General features: G+C 37.9%; 1 protein-coding gene across 2 annotated transcripts in view; it reads left to right on the forward strand.

Moving 5' to 3' along the window:
• KDM1A (lysine demethylase 1A) overlaps nucleotides 1-16,084 on the forward strand; it is a 49,236-nt gene that overhangs the window by 24,359 nt on the left and 8,793 nt on the right. For both annotated transcript variants that reach the window (XM_026102485.2, XM_026102486.2), the window contains 9 exons: nucleotides 2,236-2,330; nucleotides 3,876-4,018; nucleotides 4,568-4,658; nucleotides 5,709-5,843; nucleotides 8,577-8,650; nucleotides 10,104-10,215; nucleotides 10,569-10,701; nucleotides 14,892-15,079; nucleotides 15,468-15,582. In XM_026102485.2, the coding sequence (XP_025958270.2) occupies nucleotides 2,236-2,330; nucleotides 3,876-4,018; nucleotides 4,568-4,658; nucleotides 5,709-5,843; nucleotides 8,577-8,650; nucleotides 10,104-10,215; nucleotides 10,569-10,701; nucleotides 14,892-15,079; nucleotides 15,468-15,582 (1,086 nt within the window). The remainder of the gene's footprint in view (nucleotides 1-2,235; nucleotides 2,331-3,875; nucleotides 4,019-4,567; nucleotides 4,659-5,708; nucleotides 5,844-8,576; nucleotides 8,651-10,103; nucleotides 10,216-10,568; nucleotides 10,702-14,891; nucleotides 15,080-15,467; nucleotides 15,583-16,084) is intronic.

Raw genomic sequence — 16,084 nt, forward strand, 5'->3', positions numbered from 1 at the left:
AAATCTTACACCGTTTCCTTTCACAGTCAAAGTAATTGAGGTTCTTAACTATCTAAAATTGACACTCTAGTTTGGCCTCTTTGTTAGTTAGTTTTATTTCATCATTGAATCTTTATAATAGATATTAGCCCACAAGAGAAGATGGGATTTTTTGTTGTTGCTCTACTTCTCACTAATCACTGAAATCCTGTAGGTGCTTGTCATATCATCAAATGTTGTGATGCATTTTATATCATTTGCTCATGCTTAGTGGAATTTCTTGCTGTTTCCCTGGCATGCTATCTTTTTGCATGTGTTTTTGCTTCTTTGCCTGATTCTTGTAATATGGTATCTGAACTGGATTCACTGCACTAGCTGAGCAAGTCTTTCCAAAGCTGCTTTACCCAGCTGCCAGTAGCCTCTGATCTCAAGTCTGAGGACTGAGTTGGTAGGTAACCCTGTTTTAATTGTTCTCTTGAATCTCCCAAAGTATTTTGGAGCTGCAATTGAATATGGAGAGGTAAGAAGTAGTGAGGAGATTAGTTAAGTAGCAAAGAGGCCGATAAGGAAATAGCAAAGTTAAAAGATGAGACAAATGCCAAGGAGATAGGATATGACTTCTTACATTTACAGTAAAAAGAAGGGGATGAAGAGCCATTCTAAAGGGAAACCCCTGTTAAAATCAAGATTTGAACCCGAAAATCGTTTCTCTAAATGATTTCAAAAACAGTTGTAAAATTAATGCCAAGCAAGCCGTATTTCTTCCCTGCTTAATGCTGTTTTATTGGATGATGTCAATTATTGATACTTCTTACTCTATTAAGAAGGTGCAGATATTTAATGTGGAATACTATTCAGTAGTGCAGTGAAATGATAAAATCCAGCAAAGTTCTGCTGACTACCAAAGCTCGACATCCCATGTGGCGTCTACCTGATTTTATATTCTTGATTAAATTACTTAACAAAAACTCTTTCCAGCCAAAGAGTATTGAAATTGTACAATCCCAGCTTTAAGGTTGCCTAGCCAAAGACTCTATTATTTTTATATTTAATTCATCATGGGTGTTTCCTTCCCAAAATAATCTACCCTTTGCATTGAATAAGGTAGCATATGCTATGGAGAAGGAATCGAGGAGTCCTGTATTGAAGGAGACCGTTTGAAGGACATCTTTCATATTTCTGAACCTGGAAGGGACGTAAGGAATGAGGACTACTGAGGCAGGAGTTGTGGTTCTGGAAGGTGAAAGACTGAAGATACGGAATCTTTTCTGTTTTTGTCACAATTTTCTTTTGAAAGTAAATTGTGGAAAAAACAAATTCAGTTGGCCAGTACCTTCCAGGTTGTTGAACTTGAAACACTTGAACTCGTTTGGACCTCCTTCAAACGCGATGCTACTTGTCCAGTAGGCTGAACCTTCTTCTGTATTTTGAACTAAAGGTCCTATTTGATTGGATTTCAGAATCAAGAGTTACTAAGCTAGATCCTAAAAACTTCCCAAAGTTGTTCTTATAGATGAAATCTATGCTACGTCTCCTTCGCATTTTTCTTCAAACATTTTTGTAGCTCAGGAAGCACTTCTCCCTTTCTGTCTGCTCTTTTCCTTTCCTCTGCCATATTTACAGAAAAGCTTTTATTTTCAGTGAATTTATTTCTTATTTCTGAATGAATAAAGTTGATTGCTTTCTGCCTTTCTCATGTTTCTACATGGAATGGTTTCTACAGTTCTAATCTGTTTGGTTTTATATTTTCCATGTATAGTCAGCCTACATGGTTCATCTTCATATGTCATATTCACTTGTGTCACTTGCTGGTGTTTCCCTAAATCTTTAGGGGCTTAATTCCTTAGATTCCATCTCCATGTCACCACTTTCAAGAGCTCCCAAAGTTACTCTGCAGCTGTGGGAACTTTCCTTGGCTCTTCAGCCACTCTGCTCTTAAGCCTTTTGAAGATACGTTTATAACTATAAACTAACTCTCTGTCCTAAGGTTGCTGCCACACTAGGACTCTGCTTTTATAATCACCCCCTTTTACATAGCACTCTTTAAGTATTCATGGACAGGGATTTTTTTTCATGACATTGTTGCAAGAATTGCTGCCAAAGTAGACCTTTGGCAGTCTTATACCGCTTCACGTGAATGCGTTTTGTGCTGAAGTTAATACGTTTACAGTCTTTGTATAGTTTTTGCTCTGGAATTTTGATTTTAATTGCAGACAAACTTTACAAAAATATTCAATTATACAAAATGTTTTCCAGGAGGGAATCCTATGGCTGTGGTCAGCAAACAAGTAAACATGGAATTGGCTAAGATCAAACAAAAATGCCCGCTTTATGAAGCAAATGGACAAGCTGTAAGTCTGATACTTCAGATACTTTTTTCATAAACATCTTAAAAAGAAGTAGCATATTTGTTATCAACCTGTTGATCTAGTATGAGAACTTCCATGAAAGGAAGGAAGAGTGTGTGTCCACTTTTAGTCAGTGTAGTAATATCTCAAATCTGCAAATCTGTGCTAAGTCTTATAAAACTTGGTTTTTGCATGTGAATTCTTAACTTAAAACCTCTCAAATCTGAAGTTAAGATTGTTGGGGAAGAGCAAACAGCAGCCTGGCTTCCAAATACATTACTTTTTTTCATTAGGCAGTTGTCTCACTTGCTCCTCTTTGAAACAACTGTTTGCTCTGTTTAACCTCTAGCTTTTGTTGTTGCTTTTTGTTGTGGGTTTTTTCCCTCCCTTGGAATAAGCTAGTTTATTAGTAGCTGAGCCTTTAATATATTTTGCACCTGGGGAGGGGATGGGGGAAGCCTTTCAGACTTAAGATGCCCTAACAAAGGTAGATCCATCAGAAATAGGGAAATTCGTTTCATTGTGCAGTAAGTGTCCAGTAAGACATTGCCTGCAGAACACTGTGATTCTAAGAAGGCATTTTGAAAGGGAGTGTCTCTAATAATGGAAGAATCGAGAGAGTATCTTAGCATAGACAGCCTGAAAAGTTAGCTTGTTGTGCATATGAATATGTAGCCTGAGAAGAGAGATGACTATCAATTTTGAATCTCAGTGTTTTAGTCTGGAAAAGTACCAAAGAAGAAAGATCTAATTAGCTAGAAGACAACTGGCACAAGAACAAATGCTTACAGAGTGGCCAGCTGTAAAGTGGAAGAAGACTCCTAATTATTGGAGTAGTAAGATATGGATACAGCCTTCCAAATCACATAGTGTATGCTTTGAATTCAGGATGAGTAATAATTGATAGAGAGCTGTCTGATATGGACATAGCAATAGTGTTATCTCTGTGAACAGCACATTTCAAACTCCTTTTGCTCTTGTTAGTAATCATCAAAGAGCTTCTCTGCTTCATTGAGCTATGTCAAGCCTTCTAAGACATTGTGGCTGCCTGGGCTAGCTGTGGTTGTGGTTTGCCGGTTCTTCTTTCTTCCATTTCTTTGGTCAGAAATCCTGGCAAAGTGCCTTTGTGTTGTACAGGCCTTGGTGTCTGGCCATTTGAGAGAGCCAACAGTGTTAAATTTCTTTTTGCAAGTGCTAGTTCCCAGCTGCTTTTGTTCACTGAAGTGCTTTTGAAGTGTTGCCCTAGTTCAGGACAAGTGATACTTGTGAGCACTACTGTAAGAATGTATCTGCACTGCACCTTGCTCTTTGCTCTGATTTGAGGAATTGGAAGCATTTTGAGTTTTAGTTACCAGGTGTTACTTTGCATTATGACTTCACTAGAGAAGATAATCTGTGTCATTGCTCTGATTTTCTTCAAAATCTCTTCTCCACTACTCCAGTGTCCTCTGAGGTTCTGAGCTTTGGCGACAATGTTTTCTTTTTTTCTTTTTTTTTTTTAATTATAAATAGATTTTTAAGAAGAAAGTTTGTTCTTTTGTCTCCTAGGTTCCAAAAGAGAAGGACGAAATGGTGGAGCAAGAATTCAATCGTCTGTTGGAAGCTACCTCCTACCTCAGTCATCAGCTGGATTTTAATGTTCTCAATAATAAGCCTGTCTCCCTAGGTCAGGCTCTGGAGGTCGTCATACAGTAAGTGATTTCACTCTTCATGGTAGACTTTCCTGTTTTGTGGAAAAACTTCAAAAAGAAATCTGAAACAATTATGATACCTCTAGAGTAAGCATTACCCAGTTAATACAGCTGTTTGACCTTTGCTAGATTCTCATTCGTATATGCATTTTCTATCTATTTTAGCAAAGTATGACAAAGATAGATGCTGGTTAAAGTAGCAAACATTAAAGTTCCCTGAAAAATGAATAATACACTAAATGATGGTAGATAATTGACTTAATATGCATTTATGTACCTAAAGCCCACTTACCCTACTTGAAAGGTAATGGCATTTGTAATATGCTTTTTAATAATATCGGGTAACTCCAGGTTTTTGCTTTAGCTAATCAAGTATCCCTTATTTACAGAAACTTTTATTAATTTTTCTAGTTGCTATACTACTACTTACTAAAATGTCATTTGAGGTGTGCTTTACTGCATTATGGTCATTAGATTACAATAATGAGTTTTCTTAATACTGCTAGGATTTCATGGTGAAACTGACTCTTAACTCCTTGCCTTTTCCAGATTGCAGGAGAAGCATGTGAAGGATGAGCAGATTGAACACTGGAAAAAGATTGTGAAAACACAGGAGGAGCTGAAAGATCTTCTTAACAAGGTCAGGTCTTGTCCAGTGATGATATTCAGAACAAGAGGTTAGCATTGTGCTCTGCACATAGTGGTAAAACGTACAAACACTTTCACAGAAGAATACAAGAAGGTTGCCGTTGATGCTGTTCTTAAATATCTCTGTTCATCTGAGGCCTGCCTAGAGGCACTGTTGTGACAAAAAGAGTCCCAAAGAACTATTTTCATTGATGCTACTTTTCTAACCTTTAAGAGCCTTTTTCTCTTCTCTGAAATAAACAAGAAAACTGATTAGAGAAAGTATCTAACTTTTTATAGAAAAGGCAATAAGTAGTATTGCAAAAATGTTCTTTTGAAGGAATTTATTTAAGTGGAGATTTTACATATTGTCATAGGAGTTTCCTCCTTATGCGCAAGAGGACTTCGTCCCTCCATGTGAAGAGAAGCACAATGGGATTAGGCAAAAGGCTGTAAAACAGATCTGGGAAAAGAAAGGGAGAGGACAGATATGATCAAAGTGTTGTGTAGTAGCTTCCTTTAGAGATGCTGATTACGAGTGAAGCTTTTAGTCAGTTTGTTTTAAAATGTTCTACTTTCCTTACCACTGTTAGTGGAAATACCTGACTTTCAAAGGATTTTTAGAGTTATTTGGAGGAAATGATGACTAAATAAATCTATCATTTGCAGTGTAGGAAGTGTTATAGGCCATCTCTGGAGTCCTACTCTAGAATGCTTTGGCTGTGGTAGACAGCTGTCTTTACTTCCTCATAGAGGTTTCTCCAGATGAAAAATGTCTGAGGACAGTGCTTATATTGTAAACTATTTGCAAGGAATTTTGTAATTTTTGTATGGGGGAATTTTATAATTCCCCCATATTATTGGGGGAGGGGGTGTTTATTGGAGTTTCTTGGAGGTAGATCTGCATGTAAGTAACATCTGACAAACAGAGGAAGTCTCTTTAGTATTAGTGGCACAATTTGAGATGAATATCCATTTTACATAGTAACTTACATGAAATCTGTTCCCCACCACCACCACCACCTTCCTTTCTTTCTCACTTCCACTCTTCCACCTGAAAAAGATGGTGAGTTTAAAAGAGAAGATTAAAGAACTCCATCAACAGTACAAGGAAGCATCAGAAGTGAAACCACCTCGGGATATTACAGCAGAATTCCTTGTGAAAAGCAAACATAGAGATCTGACTGCACTGTGCAAGGTAAATGGTGACATATATACAGCACTTAAATCAATGGTCTCTGAAACTTGAGCAGCCAAATAGAAATTGCCAATATAAATGTTTTCAGGAGCTCTCACTCTGAAGTAATGTTCTCAGAGAACATGATAGGTGATAACTCTGGGTTGTAATATTGATAATAGGACAGCGTTAAGTACCTTAGGTTCCTGTCTTTACCAGCTCGTGTCAGAGAGCCTTCACATGATGAAGGATAAATTGTAGGTCATACTTCATTAACTGCTGAGTCTCACAATAGTCTGGAAATAGAATCTGTATTTAACGAGTATGATGCTCCTCTAGGGTAGAAATGGTGGTTTCCAGAATAAAGACTTCTGTCTTTCCAAAGACTACCGTTGACAAAGATCAGTTCTGATAAGCAGAATTAGTGCTCCTCTGATCACGTATACGTTGATGCCTTAAAGAAATCTCAAAAACTGTTTTTTCTATGATCACGAAAGGCATTCTGGTTAGATGGAACCAGGGATCATTTTGCAGCTACTGGTATGTCAGAAAATACTTGTATTTAATTGAAAGCGGAACATCATGTTTTGGCTGCTCTGTGGATATTTACTGAGCTTTTGGAAAAGCTTCCCCTCCTTCCCTTCCTCCTCCTCCCCCCCATTAATCATATGTATTGCCAGATCTGGCATCTTACTGGACTGGAATATGTGTGTTTGTTTTGTTTTCCCTCTTGGCTAGGTCCTAGTTGGGATCCAGGTTCTTACAATGAAATAAACTGAAAGAATACTTCTCTCTGCCTTTGCTACATTTCCAAAGAGAAGAAGATAGACTTAGTGAGGAAAGAAGCATTGTCTTTTATAAATCCGAAAAAGGGGCTCAGTTTCTAAAAGCAGCAGTGAGCCTGGCACTAGTCTGACTTCATCTGTAACCCCTGATCTGTGTGTACCTGATATATCTTTTGGGTATATTCACAAAACAGACTTCCAGTTACCTTCTAGTACAATATTTTACCCTCTTGCAGATCTTCCTGCTTTCTTAACGTTTAGTAGTGTTAGCGATGTGAAAAGGCAAAGATAAAGTAAATGACATATTATCCTATTCTGAGAAAGTATACTCTAATTGGTCAATGTCCTTAAACAGACTTGTCCTTTAAAATAAGAATTATTAATAGTACCAATTAAAATATTTGTTAATATTAGTACCAATCAACTATCCTTTGATCACTGGATCATCCTTCAGTCCTTTGTCACCAGAGAAACTGAGTCCTGGACTCTACATTCAGAAATCTGGATCAAGTAGTCTGTTTCTGCCGTGTGACAATATAATAATTGAACATTAAGGGACAAAATTGCATAAAGTTAAGGATGTTGTTTCTTGATCTTTTCTGTTACTTGGTTAAATGGATTATACAACACAGACATTTGAAATAGGATTCATCTCATCTACTTTTACAAATGATAAATTACAGGCTCCTGAGCTAGAGGCATTTGTCCTGCTGCCTAGGTACTTACTTTAGACTGAATGAGGTTTGCCCTCTCTCTTCTTCTTCGTCTCCCTTGATAACAAGGGATATGACAAGATTTAGCTGAGGAATCCCACTTTTATGGTCGGATGTTGAGATCATACGGCATAGCAATAGGTAGATAAAAACCCTGTTCAAGAAACTAGAAGCAAGTCTTCTGTTGCCCTTTGTTCAAGAAAATGTTTCTTTAGTTCTGGGATTCACAAAACGGCCCTAGCAAAGAGCTTTTAAAAGAATTGATTTATGTCTTCAAAGTAGGAAGCATTAACCTTAATGGCAAAAATATTATTACAGTAAAATGGAGTGTTTTTTTTCTTCCCTTTTCGCTATCAAAAAAGTGAAGCCAAAACCAACTCATGGAATTTTAATGTAAACAATGTTTGTGTCTGTAACCTTTAGCAATGATTTTTACTGTTGCATATAGTACCAAGAAGTGTTTTAAAGCTGGGTAAAATTTCCCCTGCCTCCCACCCCACTTCCCCACACACAGTAGCTGAAATTTCTTGTGTGCTTGGCTCTTGGGTATTCCATATAGATGTTCAAAGATTGTAATCAGCTGATTATGACAGCCTTTAAATGGCTGTATTAATAATTGGATTTTGTGAAATCTCCATACATGACATGCTTCAAGGTAGTAGCTTTTCTATTTTGTCACCAAAAAACAGCTTTATGCTTTTGTCTCTGTTGTGGGTGCTCATCAAATCAAATTATTCTGCCTTCAAAGAAAATGTTTGTTGTGTATATACATTGTTCTACCAATGTTTAAAAAAATCTCTGAAGGAAAATTGAATTAGATCATGTTTTTGTTGCCTTTTGCATGCCTGCTTCACCTTTGTAAAAATTTTGTATGTTCAGCATTAAAAAATTGTAATAACCCTTTGATAGAGAAATCAGAAGTACATTTTGTGCAATGTACTGTGTGTTATGGGGCCCTTTAAATACCAGAATTGTAATGGATCCTCATGTTCTTCAGCTTTGACTGTTTAGGTTCCTGGAATATTAGCATACTAATCTTTTTGCAGTATGGCATGGGCTTCTGGATAAATGAATAGCAGAAGTGTAAAATATGCTTGATTAGATGTTGAAAACTAAAGAGCGTGACTTAAATCTCACTGAAACCCATGAGTCTTCCACTGATTTCACTGAAGATTGGATCCAGTCTGAGTCTGCATGATGCCACTAAATCCTTTTCAGCATAAACTGATTCTAATATTAGCTTTTAATCTTATCAGGAGTATGATGAATTGGCAGAAACACAAGGAAAGCTGGAAGAGAAGCTTCAAGAACTTGAGGCCAATCCACCAAGGTAAGAATACAAACTATAAAAATGAATACTCTGGGAAACAGTTTTTTTTTTTTTAACTTTTTTTTTTAACTGTTTTATTGGGTTTCAGAAATGCTATTGTATGCTTTCTTCTTATTATGGTAACTCATAAGATAGGAAGGTTCACACAAGAAGTTCGTACTTCCTCAGTTTTAGAACTCATGTTCCTCGGTTTTAGAGGTGACTCGAACACCAAAAGGTGGTTCTTTGTCAGGATGCTTTACAGCAGTCACCCTTACTGTAAGTATTATCCGATCTCAGGGCGTCTTTGAGATTTGAAAAGCCAGTAAAAGATGGCATGTTGAAAGATCGAAAAGTCAGGTTTATGTGATGTGAATACTTCTGCACTTTCCCTCTGAACATCTCTTGTTTTCTTTTCCTTGTAGTGTCTCAGTTTGAGAATACCCTGTTCTTTCATATACCATTTTAGATTTAAATGATTGTTTTATTTAGGATTCCATAGCTAAGACTAAAAATGCATGTTTTTTCATTGTAAATATTTGCTAGTATTATTCTTTCAAATGCTGTGTCCCTGTCCTGTGCTTTCTTGACTTGTACTGGGCCCATTCTGTAGTTTGCACTAACAGAAGCTGTTACATCTTTGTGCAGGCCCAGTAGGTCCTCATTGGCAGGATGCTCAGCCTGGTCTGCCACCAACTTCTCTGTGTCTTTGTGGTGTTACTGTGCTGCAGGCAAGCTGGCCGCAGAGCTCTTCTTGAGAATTGTCCTGGCATACAGGCTCTGTAGGCCTTTTGAGCACTGGCTGCTTGTAGAAACAGTGTGTATAACCTGCATATTTTGGCACGTCATGTCTGATCATAGGAATGCACAGCGCTGGTGTGACTAGGCTTGATTTTTTTGTTTGTTTGTTTGTTTGTTTTTTTTTAGCCTGTTCCTTGATATGTGCTACGTAAGACATTGCTTGTTACTTTACTCTTATTTCTAAAGCTAAGTTTCTAATTTCACCTGGAATGTTACATATGCACACTTCTTTGAAAATGCCCCACATGAGTTGTGTAAGTCAAGGTTGCCGTATTTATTGTTGGTCTCAGCTATTAACCCAAAGTTGAAATATCCATGTTAATTAGTTTCTGCAGAAAGAATATCTACTGAGTAGAGAGGAGAAGCAGTGTAAGAGAGATTTTTACCATTTGTTGTGTGGTGGGTTTTTTTTCTTGGGGGGGGTGGGGTGGGGGGAGGTTGTTTTTTTTATATGGGTTTTACAGACTCATGGTATTTTTCCTTTGCTTTGCTTCTCTCCAGAATTACAGCTTTCATGAGGGAGGTACAAATGTTTAAAGCAGAATCTGCTTGCGTTCATGTTTTTAGCCTCTTCACAATGGAGGGACCAAAATAAGAGATTGTGAATAAATTTTTCAAAAGTGATGCATTTGCAAACTAAATGTTTTTTTTTCCTATTACATTTGTTTTCTAGTGATGTTTATCTGTCATCAAGGGACAGGCAAATACTTGACTGGCATTTTGCCAACCTAGAATTTGCTAATGCTACACCCCTATCTACACTTTCACTGAAGCACTGGGACCAGGTAGCTCATTTTCAGCAATATATTAAAAACTTATATTTATTTCATTCTCATGGAAGTTTCTGTATGTTACCAATTTCTAAATTCTAAATGCTGTCTGCTTCTGTGGAGATACCTATCTCTTACATGATTTTTATTTGGAGGTGGAATTCCAGAGAGCTTTTGGTGCTGAAACAATCTCTAACAATACCTTATCTTGAAAGTTTCTGTACCGATACTTGACTAATAATGGAAGGGGTTTCAAATATTTTAGGCTTACCCCTTGAAATCTTTTTTGAAAAAGATTTGTAACTGTGTAAAGTTGCTGATAATTCACTATTGAATGATGTGATTCATTTTATGCATCTTCCTTTTAGGATGATGACTTTGAATTCACAGGCAGTCACTTGACTGTGAGGAATGGATATTCCTGTGTGCCTGTAGCCTTGGCAGAAGGGTTGGACATTAAATTAAACACAGCAGTTCGACAGGTTCGCTATACAGCTTCAGGTAAATGAAACCTCCAGTTGAAAATGGCTCTGAGGGAGCATGATCACAGAAAGCAGATTTCAGTGCTTCTGGAACCAGATGTGAAGTTTCATCCAATAAAACTCTCCATCATACATTCTGTGTTAGAAAAATGAAGGAGGGGGGGAAAGAGTTACGTTCTTTATTGAGATTAATAAATCTCTAAACAGCCTCCTACACAGTTATTCTGTCATGTCTGTTGCTTGCTTGTTTCTGTGGCTGGTTGGACTCCATGCTTTTCAGCTGAGTTCACTCATTTCTGAGTTCTTTCATTCTTCTGTTTCTTTATTTTATTGTGATTGAAATGTTTGGAGTAAGAAGTCTTGGATTGCTTAAGACTGCAGCCAATCCTTAGAGTAGGAAATAAGTGAGGACCTCTCATCCTTTTCACAAATATTCCCAAAGCAGTTGCCTCTTTTGCTGTGAGATTTGCTCTGCAGAGCAAAGACAAACAGCATTTAAAGCTTGTATTCCAACTTTGCAGGGAGTCTTCATAATTAAGATTTCTTTGAGCACACAGAATTAGGCTTGATTCTGTGGAGTTACATTCAGTTACATGAACCGATCAGTTCAAAGTTAAGAAGTTCTTGAGCTTTTTCGGAACACAAAGAAAGTCAGTGGTTATAGTTCCTTTTGACCTAGTTATCTCAGATTCCTTAGAGGCCTCTCTGTTTTTCTTCCTGACGAAAAGAGCATAGATTGAATAAGTAATCTTAAAGCTCCTTTCTCCTTTTTTCAGAAGAGTTAGTTCAGTGAACTATTATATTCTATATTAGAACTTAGTTCTATAATAGAACTATACTGTTATATTTTTTTTATAAGGTTGATGATTTGTGTTCACCATTCATGCCTATTCAACAGATAGAATTCAAAAGCTACAGAACTGTACATTGCTCAGAGATTTTTCTCTTTAAGGACAGTTTCCAGACTGTGACAGAACTTTTTGCATGTTTACCCATCACTGAGGATTCCTATACTTTAAAATAGCCTTTCACTTCTGTGATTTCCTTGTCAGTTAGTTGCTTTCCCTAACATTAACAGCTTTCTGAAGGACCTGGGTGGACCTCATCCTGCTGGTTAGAGGTTCTTTTTCTCAAGAAGATTTCAGTCTGATCCCTTTCTTTGTGAGGAGCCTATGGCCACTTGCTTACTGCTGTATTTCTCTCTTAAAACAGCCTTTCTGGTTTGAAATACCTCCTGATTGTCTTTGTGTGGATATCCATAAAGGTGATGTAACTTTTAGAATCAGTCTGAAGTCTTTATCCATGGTGGCTTCTGTTTTTAAGCCTGTCACAAGGAGTTATCCAGCCTGTTGTCTTTTGCAGAAGTGACTGTCCGTACTTTAGACATGTAAACATGCTCTGTCTTAAACCCTTCAAAACAACCTTTGTCTCTTCATATCTACAGATGAAAGATCAAGAGACTCCTGGTCTTCTTACAGGGAACCTAGTGTTGGATGTCTAGCTGTGTACTGAAATGCTAAAAGGAAGCCTCCGTCTTCTCTTGAGGCTTGATGGGAGCGTAAACATATAACAGTGCAGAAATATATTGGTAAATTGTATCGTACAGTAACTTTTCACACTTCTGTGAAGCATTACATGCTTATGAAAATATCCAGAAGCGATCCTGCCTCTGGAAGGGCCATCCTGTGATCCTTGTGCGTTGACTCTGATGATCTCTGATCTGATCTCTGATGATCTCTGATTTTAGGTGATGGTTACACTTTTATATTTGCCCACAGTATTAATGTGCATCCAGGCAGACTGTTAAATTAGACAGTCGTGTTGTTTATCTGTGGCTGTTCTTTGCTTATGTGCCTTCACAATCCATCCTCTTACTCCCGCCATTAGAGCCAAGTCATCTTTCGTGGACTCAGCTGTGAGGGAGGTGTGCCTTTCTCCTAATACCTTGCAAAGGAAGTGAAGAACATGGAATGTGCCTCTATAGATGCTGCTGAAGTAAAAACACTTACTAACAGTGACTGGCATGTAGTATCCTCACTGAGAATATATTTATAAACCCATGTGAATGAACTGTTAAAAATAAGTGACCAATCTCTGTTGAGTGAGATGTACCACACAAGGGGAGCTGTGTTAACACAAATGTCTCTTTAATCTGGTAGTTTACAGGATTAGGGTGCTGCTTAAGCAAAAGCATTATAACCTCAGCACCTGAAGTAAGCTATTGCAAATTTTCTGTTCTATTCTGTAGCTTGAGGAGGGTCTGGAGATGATGCTGCCTGCAAGGGAGTCAGAATGTTCAAGCCCTTACATATATAGTCAGGGTTTTCTTTCCAAGCACATCATGTATCCTTTGTGTTACTGTAGAAATAGATCTTTCTTTTAAGTACTGCAAGGATGTTGGTTGGAGTGATCTGCAAAAATCTTGTGTTCTGTTGATTTTGGACCAGATTCATCTCTTATGGCTTGTGTGGTTTAAGTTTGCCAGATAAAACTGACCAGTGGGGCTATGGGAGGTTTTTAAGGAGTTGCTAGTACTGGAACATAGGAGTAGAGGGGAATCACTTGAAACATCAGGACCAGTCATGTGAAATCACAAGGTCTAGTATGATAAATACTTAATTTCAAGAGGGTCCACAGAGCTTCTTCCTTGCATGGATTAGTATCCTAAGCACCATCACTGAGCATCTTCTAGATATTCTTCTTGAGGACTGACTCTTTCCTTGATCAGTTTTTTTTTTTTTCCTACTAGTAAATATTTCCTATGAAACTCAGTAATCAGTAGACAGTCACTTAATGTAACTGTGCACATCATCTTCTGCCAGAACTCCCCTTTTCCTGTTACTTTCTACCGTCTTCTCTGCCAACAGACTCTGCTGATGATTATCTATGTTTTTACTTCAGAGGACAGGTCAAGGAAGCGTAATGCAGTTCTTTGGAGACATCATGTATTTTTGTAACTTGAGTGCAGTTTGGGATAAACATTATAAATGATGAATTACAGTGAAAACACTATGGGGATTATGTTGCTATAGAGCTGAGTCATTTGGGTATCTTCATTCTCTTTACCTTAATTATTTATGCACGCATGCGTGTACACACTAGCTTGTTTTACTTCAGATTATGGCTACTTTTTGTAATATTCTGTTTTATAGTGTTAGGAAAGTCAGAATGTGAATGGGAGAAGGAATACAAAGATGGTTTTGTTTGTGTGTGTGTCTAGTTCAAAGGAGTCCCGACCCTTGATTGAGGCGTGGAGATATCTGACTTACACAGGTTAGTTGAGGAAAATATAAGTAAACTCAGACTGCTGTTGAGAAAATGCATTAATAACTTTGAGAGCAGTTTCATTAAGCCAAACAGCCTGCTGACCTATAGAAGAGAGGACTCTACCAAGAGTGTGTAATGCATATCCCTTCCCCATAGCTAATGCACAGCGTATGTACAGGACATTGTGTCCTCTACAGCTCTTAATGCCTCAGCTGTGAAACCTAGAAGTTCCAGGGGGATTATGAAGATAAGGGGAACTGGTGTGGGAAGTGTGTGGGGCTCTTGTAGTTCAAGTTCCATATGCGGGCAAACTTTTTCTTTGCGTAACAGTCCCCTTGCAGTGAACAGCCGCAGCTTGCCTGGCAGTAATGTGGTCTCCTAGTAACACTGTTCTGTCAAATATGTAATCTGCCAGTGTCTGTAGAGAAACGTAAACATACAGATAGCAGGTTTCAGATGGACTAAGTTGAGCTTTTTCTCTCCTCACGCAATATAAGTCAAGGAACATGGTGCCGCCGGATTTTGTGTTGAAGGCATTAATGTATGTAAGATGGAAACAAACAAATGGCAGGAGTATGTCTTTTCATTGTTCTTCAAAACAAGGGGCTTAGGCTCAGAAAACTGTGAACTGGGAGGGTAACTCAACGAAAGGCTCAGTCTCTACTTGCTATGGAGTTATGCCTATATTTAATATCATTTACTGGCCTAGATGAACCTTTAGCCTTATTCCAGTAAGGCCCTTCTTAGATGCTACATGGCCAGTAACATTCACTTGCCTGGAAGTTGATTAATTGCTTCTGTAAGGCTGTCTCCACAACCTAAAAGTTTTCTCTTGTGATTATAGTTAATGGTAGTTTCTTTAATTTTTAATCCAATGCTGTTTGGTAGTGAGTCTTATCTCCCTAGCTTATTAAATAACTGTTTTTCCTTTCCTTTTGCCAGGCTGCGAAGTGATAGCTGTTAATACCCGATCTACTAGCCAAACTTTCATTTACAAATGTGATGCTGTGCTGTGTACTCTTCCCTTGGGAGTCCTGAAACAGCAGCCACCAGCTGTACAGTTTGTGCCGCCTCTTCCTGAGTGGAAAACTTCCGCGGTGCAACGGATGGGATTTGGCAACCTTAACAAGGTGACTTAGTCATTGGGGAAACTGCAGCAGACCAAGGGTTGCAATAAGTAGAATCTGAAATGTGTATGGTGGATGAAAGAAAGGAATGTTTATTCCATTCCTGTTTTGCTAGATTTTGATGGTGAAAATTATCTGAAGAACTGTAAGGGACTCTCCTCTGTCCCTATCATTTTTAAATAGTTAATTTCAGAAGTAGGTTGACTTGATATGTCTGCTATAGCTTAACTAGCAAACTTATAAACTACAAGAGGATATTTATCTATGAAAGGCAGTATAGGGGTATAGCAGTATGTGTTCGTTTACTCTTTTGACTTTTTCAGTGATGAAAATTTTTGAGTATAATTAGCTTTGATTTTTGCTTTGCCTAACTCTTGATTCTTATTTCTAGGTTGTGTTGTGTTTTGATCGTGTCTTCTGGGATCCAAGCGTCAATTTGTTTGGTCATGTTGGTAGCACTACTGCGAGCAGAGGAGAGCTTTTCCTGTTTTGGAACCTGTACAAAGGTAAATGTGGTTCATGTATAGTTTTGCCGGTGTCCCATTTGTGTAGTTTTGGAGCTAGAAAAGAGAGCTTCTTAAGATGCTCATAGTATTGTTAACATATGGATGTTGTAAAAAGTTGATGATATTTTATAGGAGGACAAATGAAAGCAGAGAGCATCAGTGACTTCAGAAATGGTTGCATAGTAAATTAGGATAGAACATGGAAGAGTACAGGTTTGCTAAAGCTGAATTCCAGGCCATGTCTGTAGAATTGAAAGCAATGTGATTCAACTGTTGACAATTTTAATTATTGTAGGATACTTTATATTCTTGCATCTTGGTGAAGCTGTTCCGTGTCTTACTCGGTTATCTTGGTTTCTTCTATTAAGTATCGGTTTGGTTGTCACAAGTGTTCTGTGTTCGTGGGTGTTTTTTTGTTTTGTTTTTCTCCTGCTCTGTGTGTGTGACCCCAGGAGAGCTAGGTAAGGAAACAGTCAAAAACTGAAGAATTGAATGTCATCGG

This window comes from Dromaius novaehollandiae, chromosome 23 (assembly GCF_036370855.1).
Source record: "Dromaius novaehollandiae isolate bDroNov1 chromosome 23, bDroNov1.hap1, whole genome shotgun sequence".
NCBI lineage: Eukaryota > Metazoa > Chordata > Aves > Casuariiformes > Dromaiidae > Dromaius > Dromaius novaehollandiae.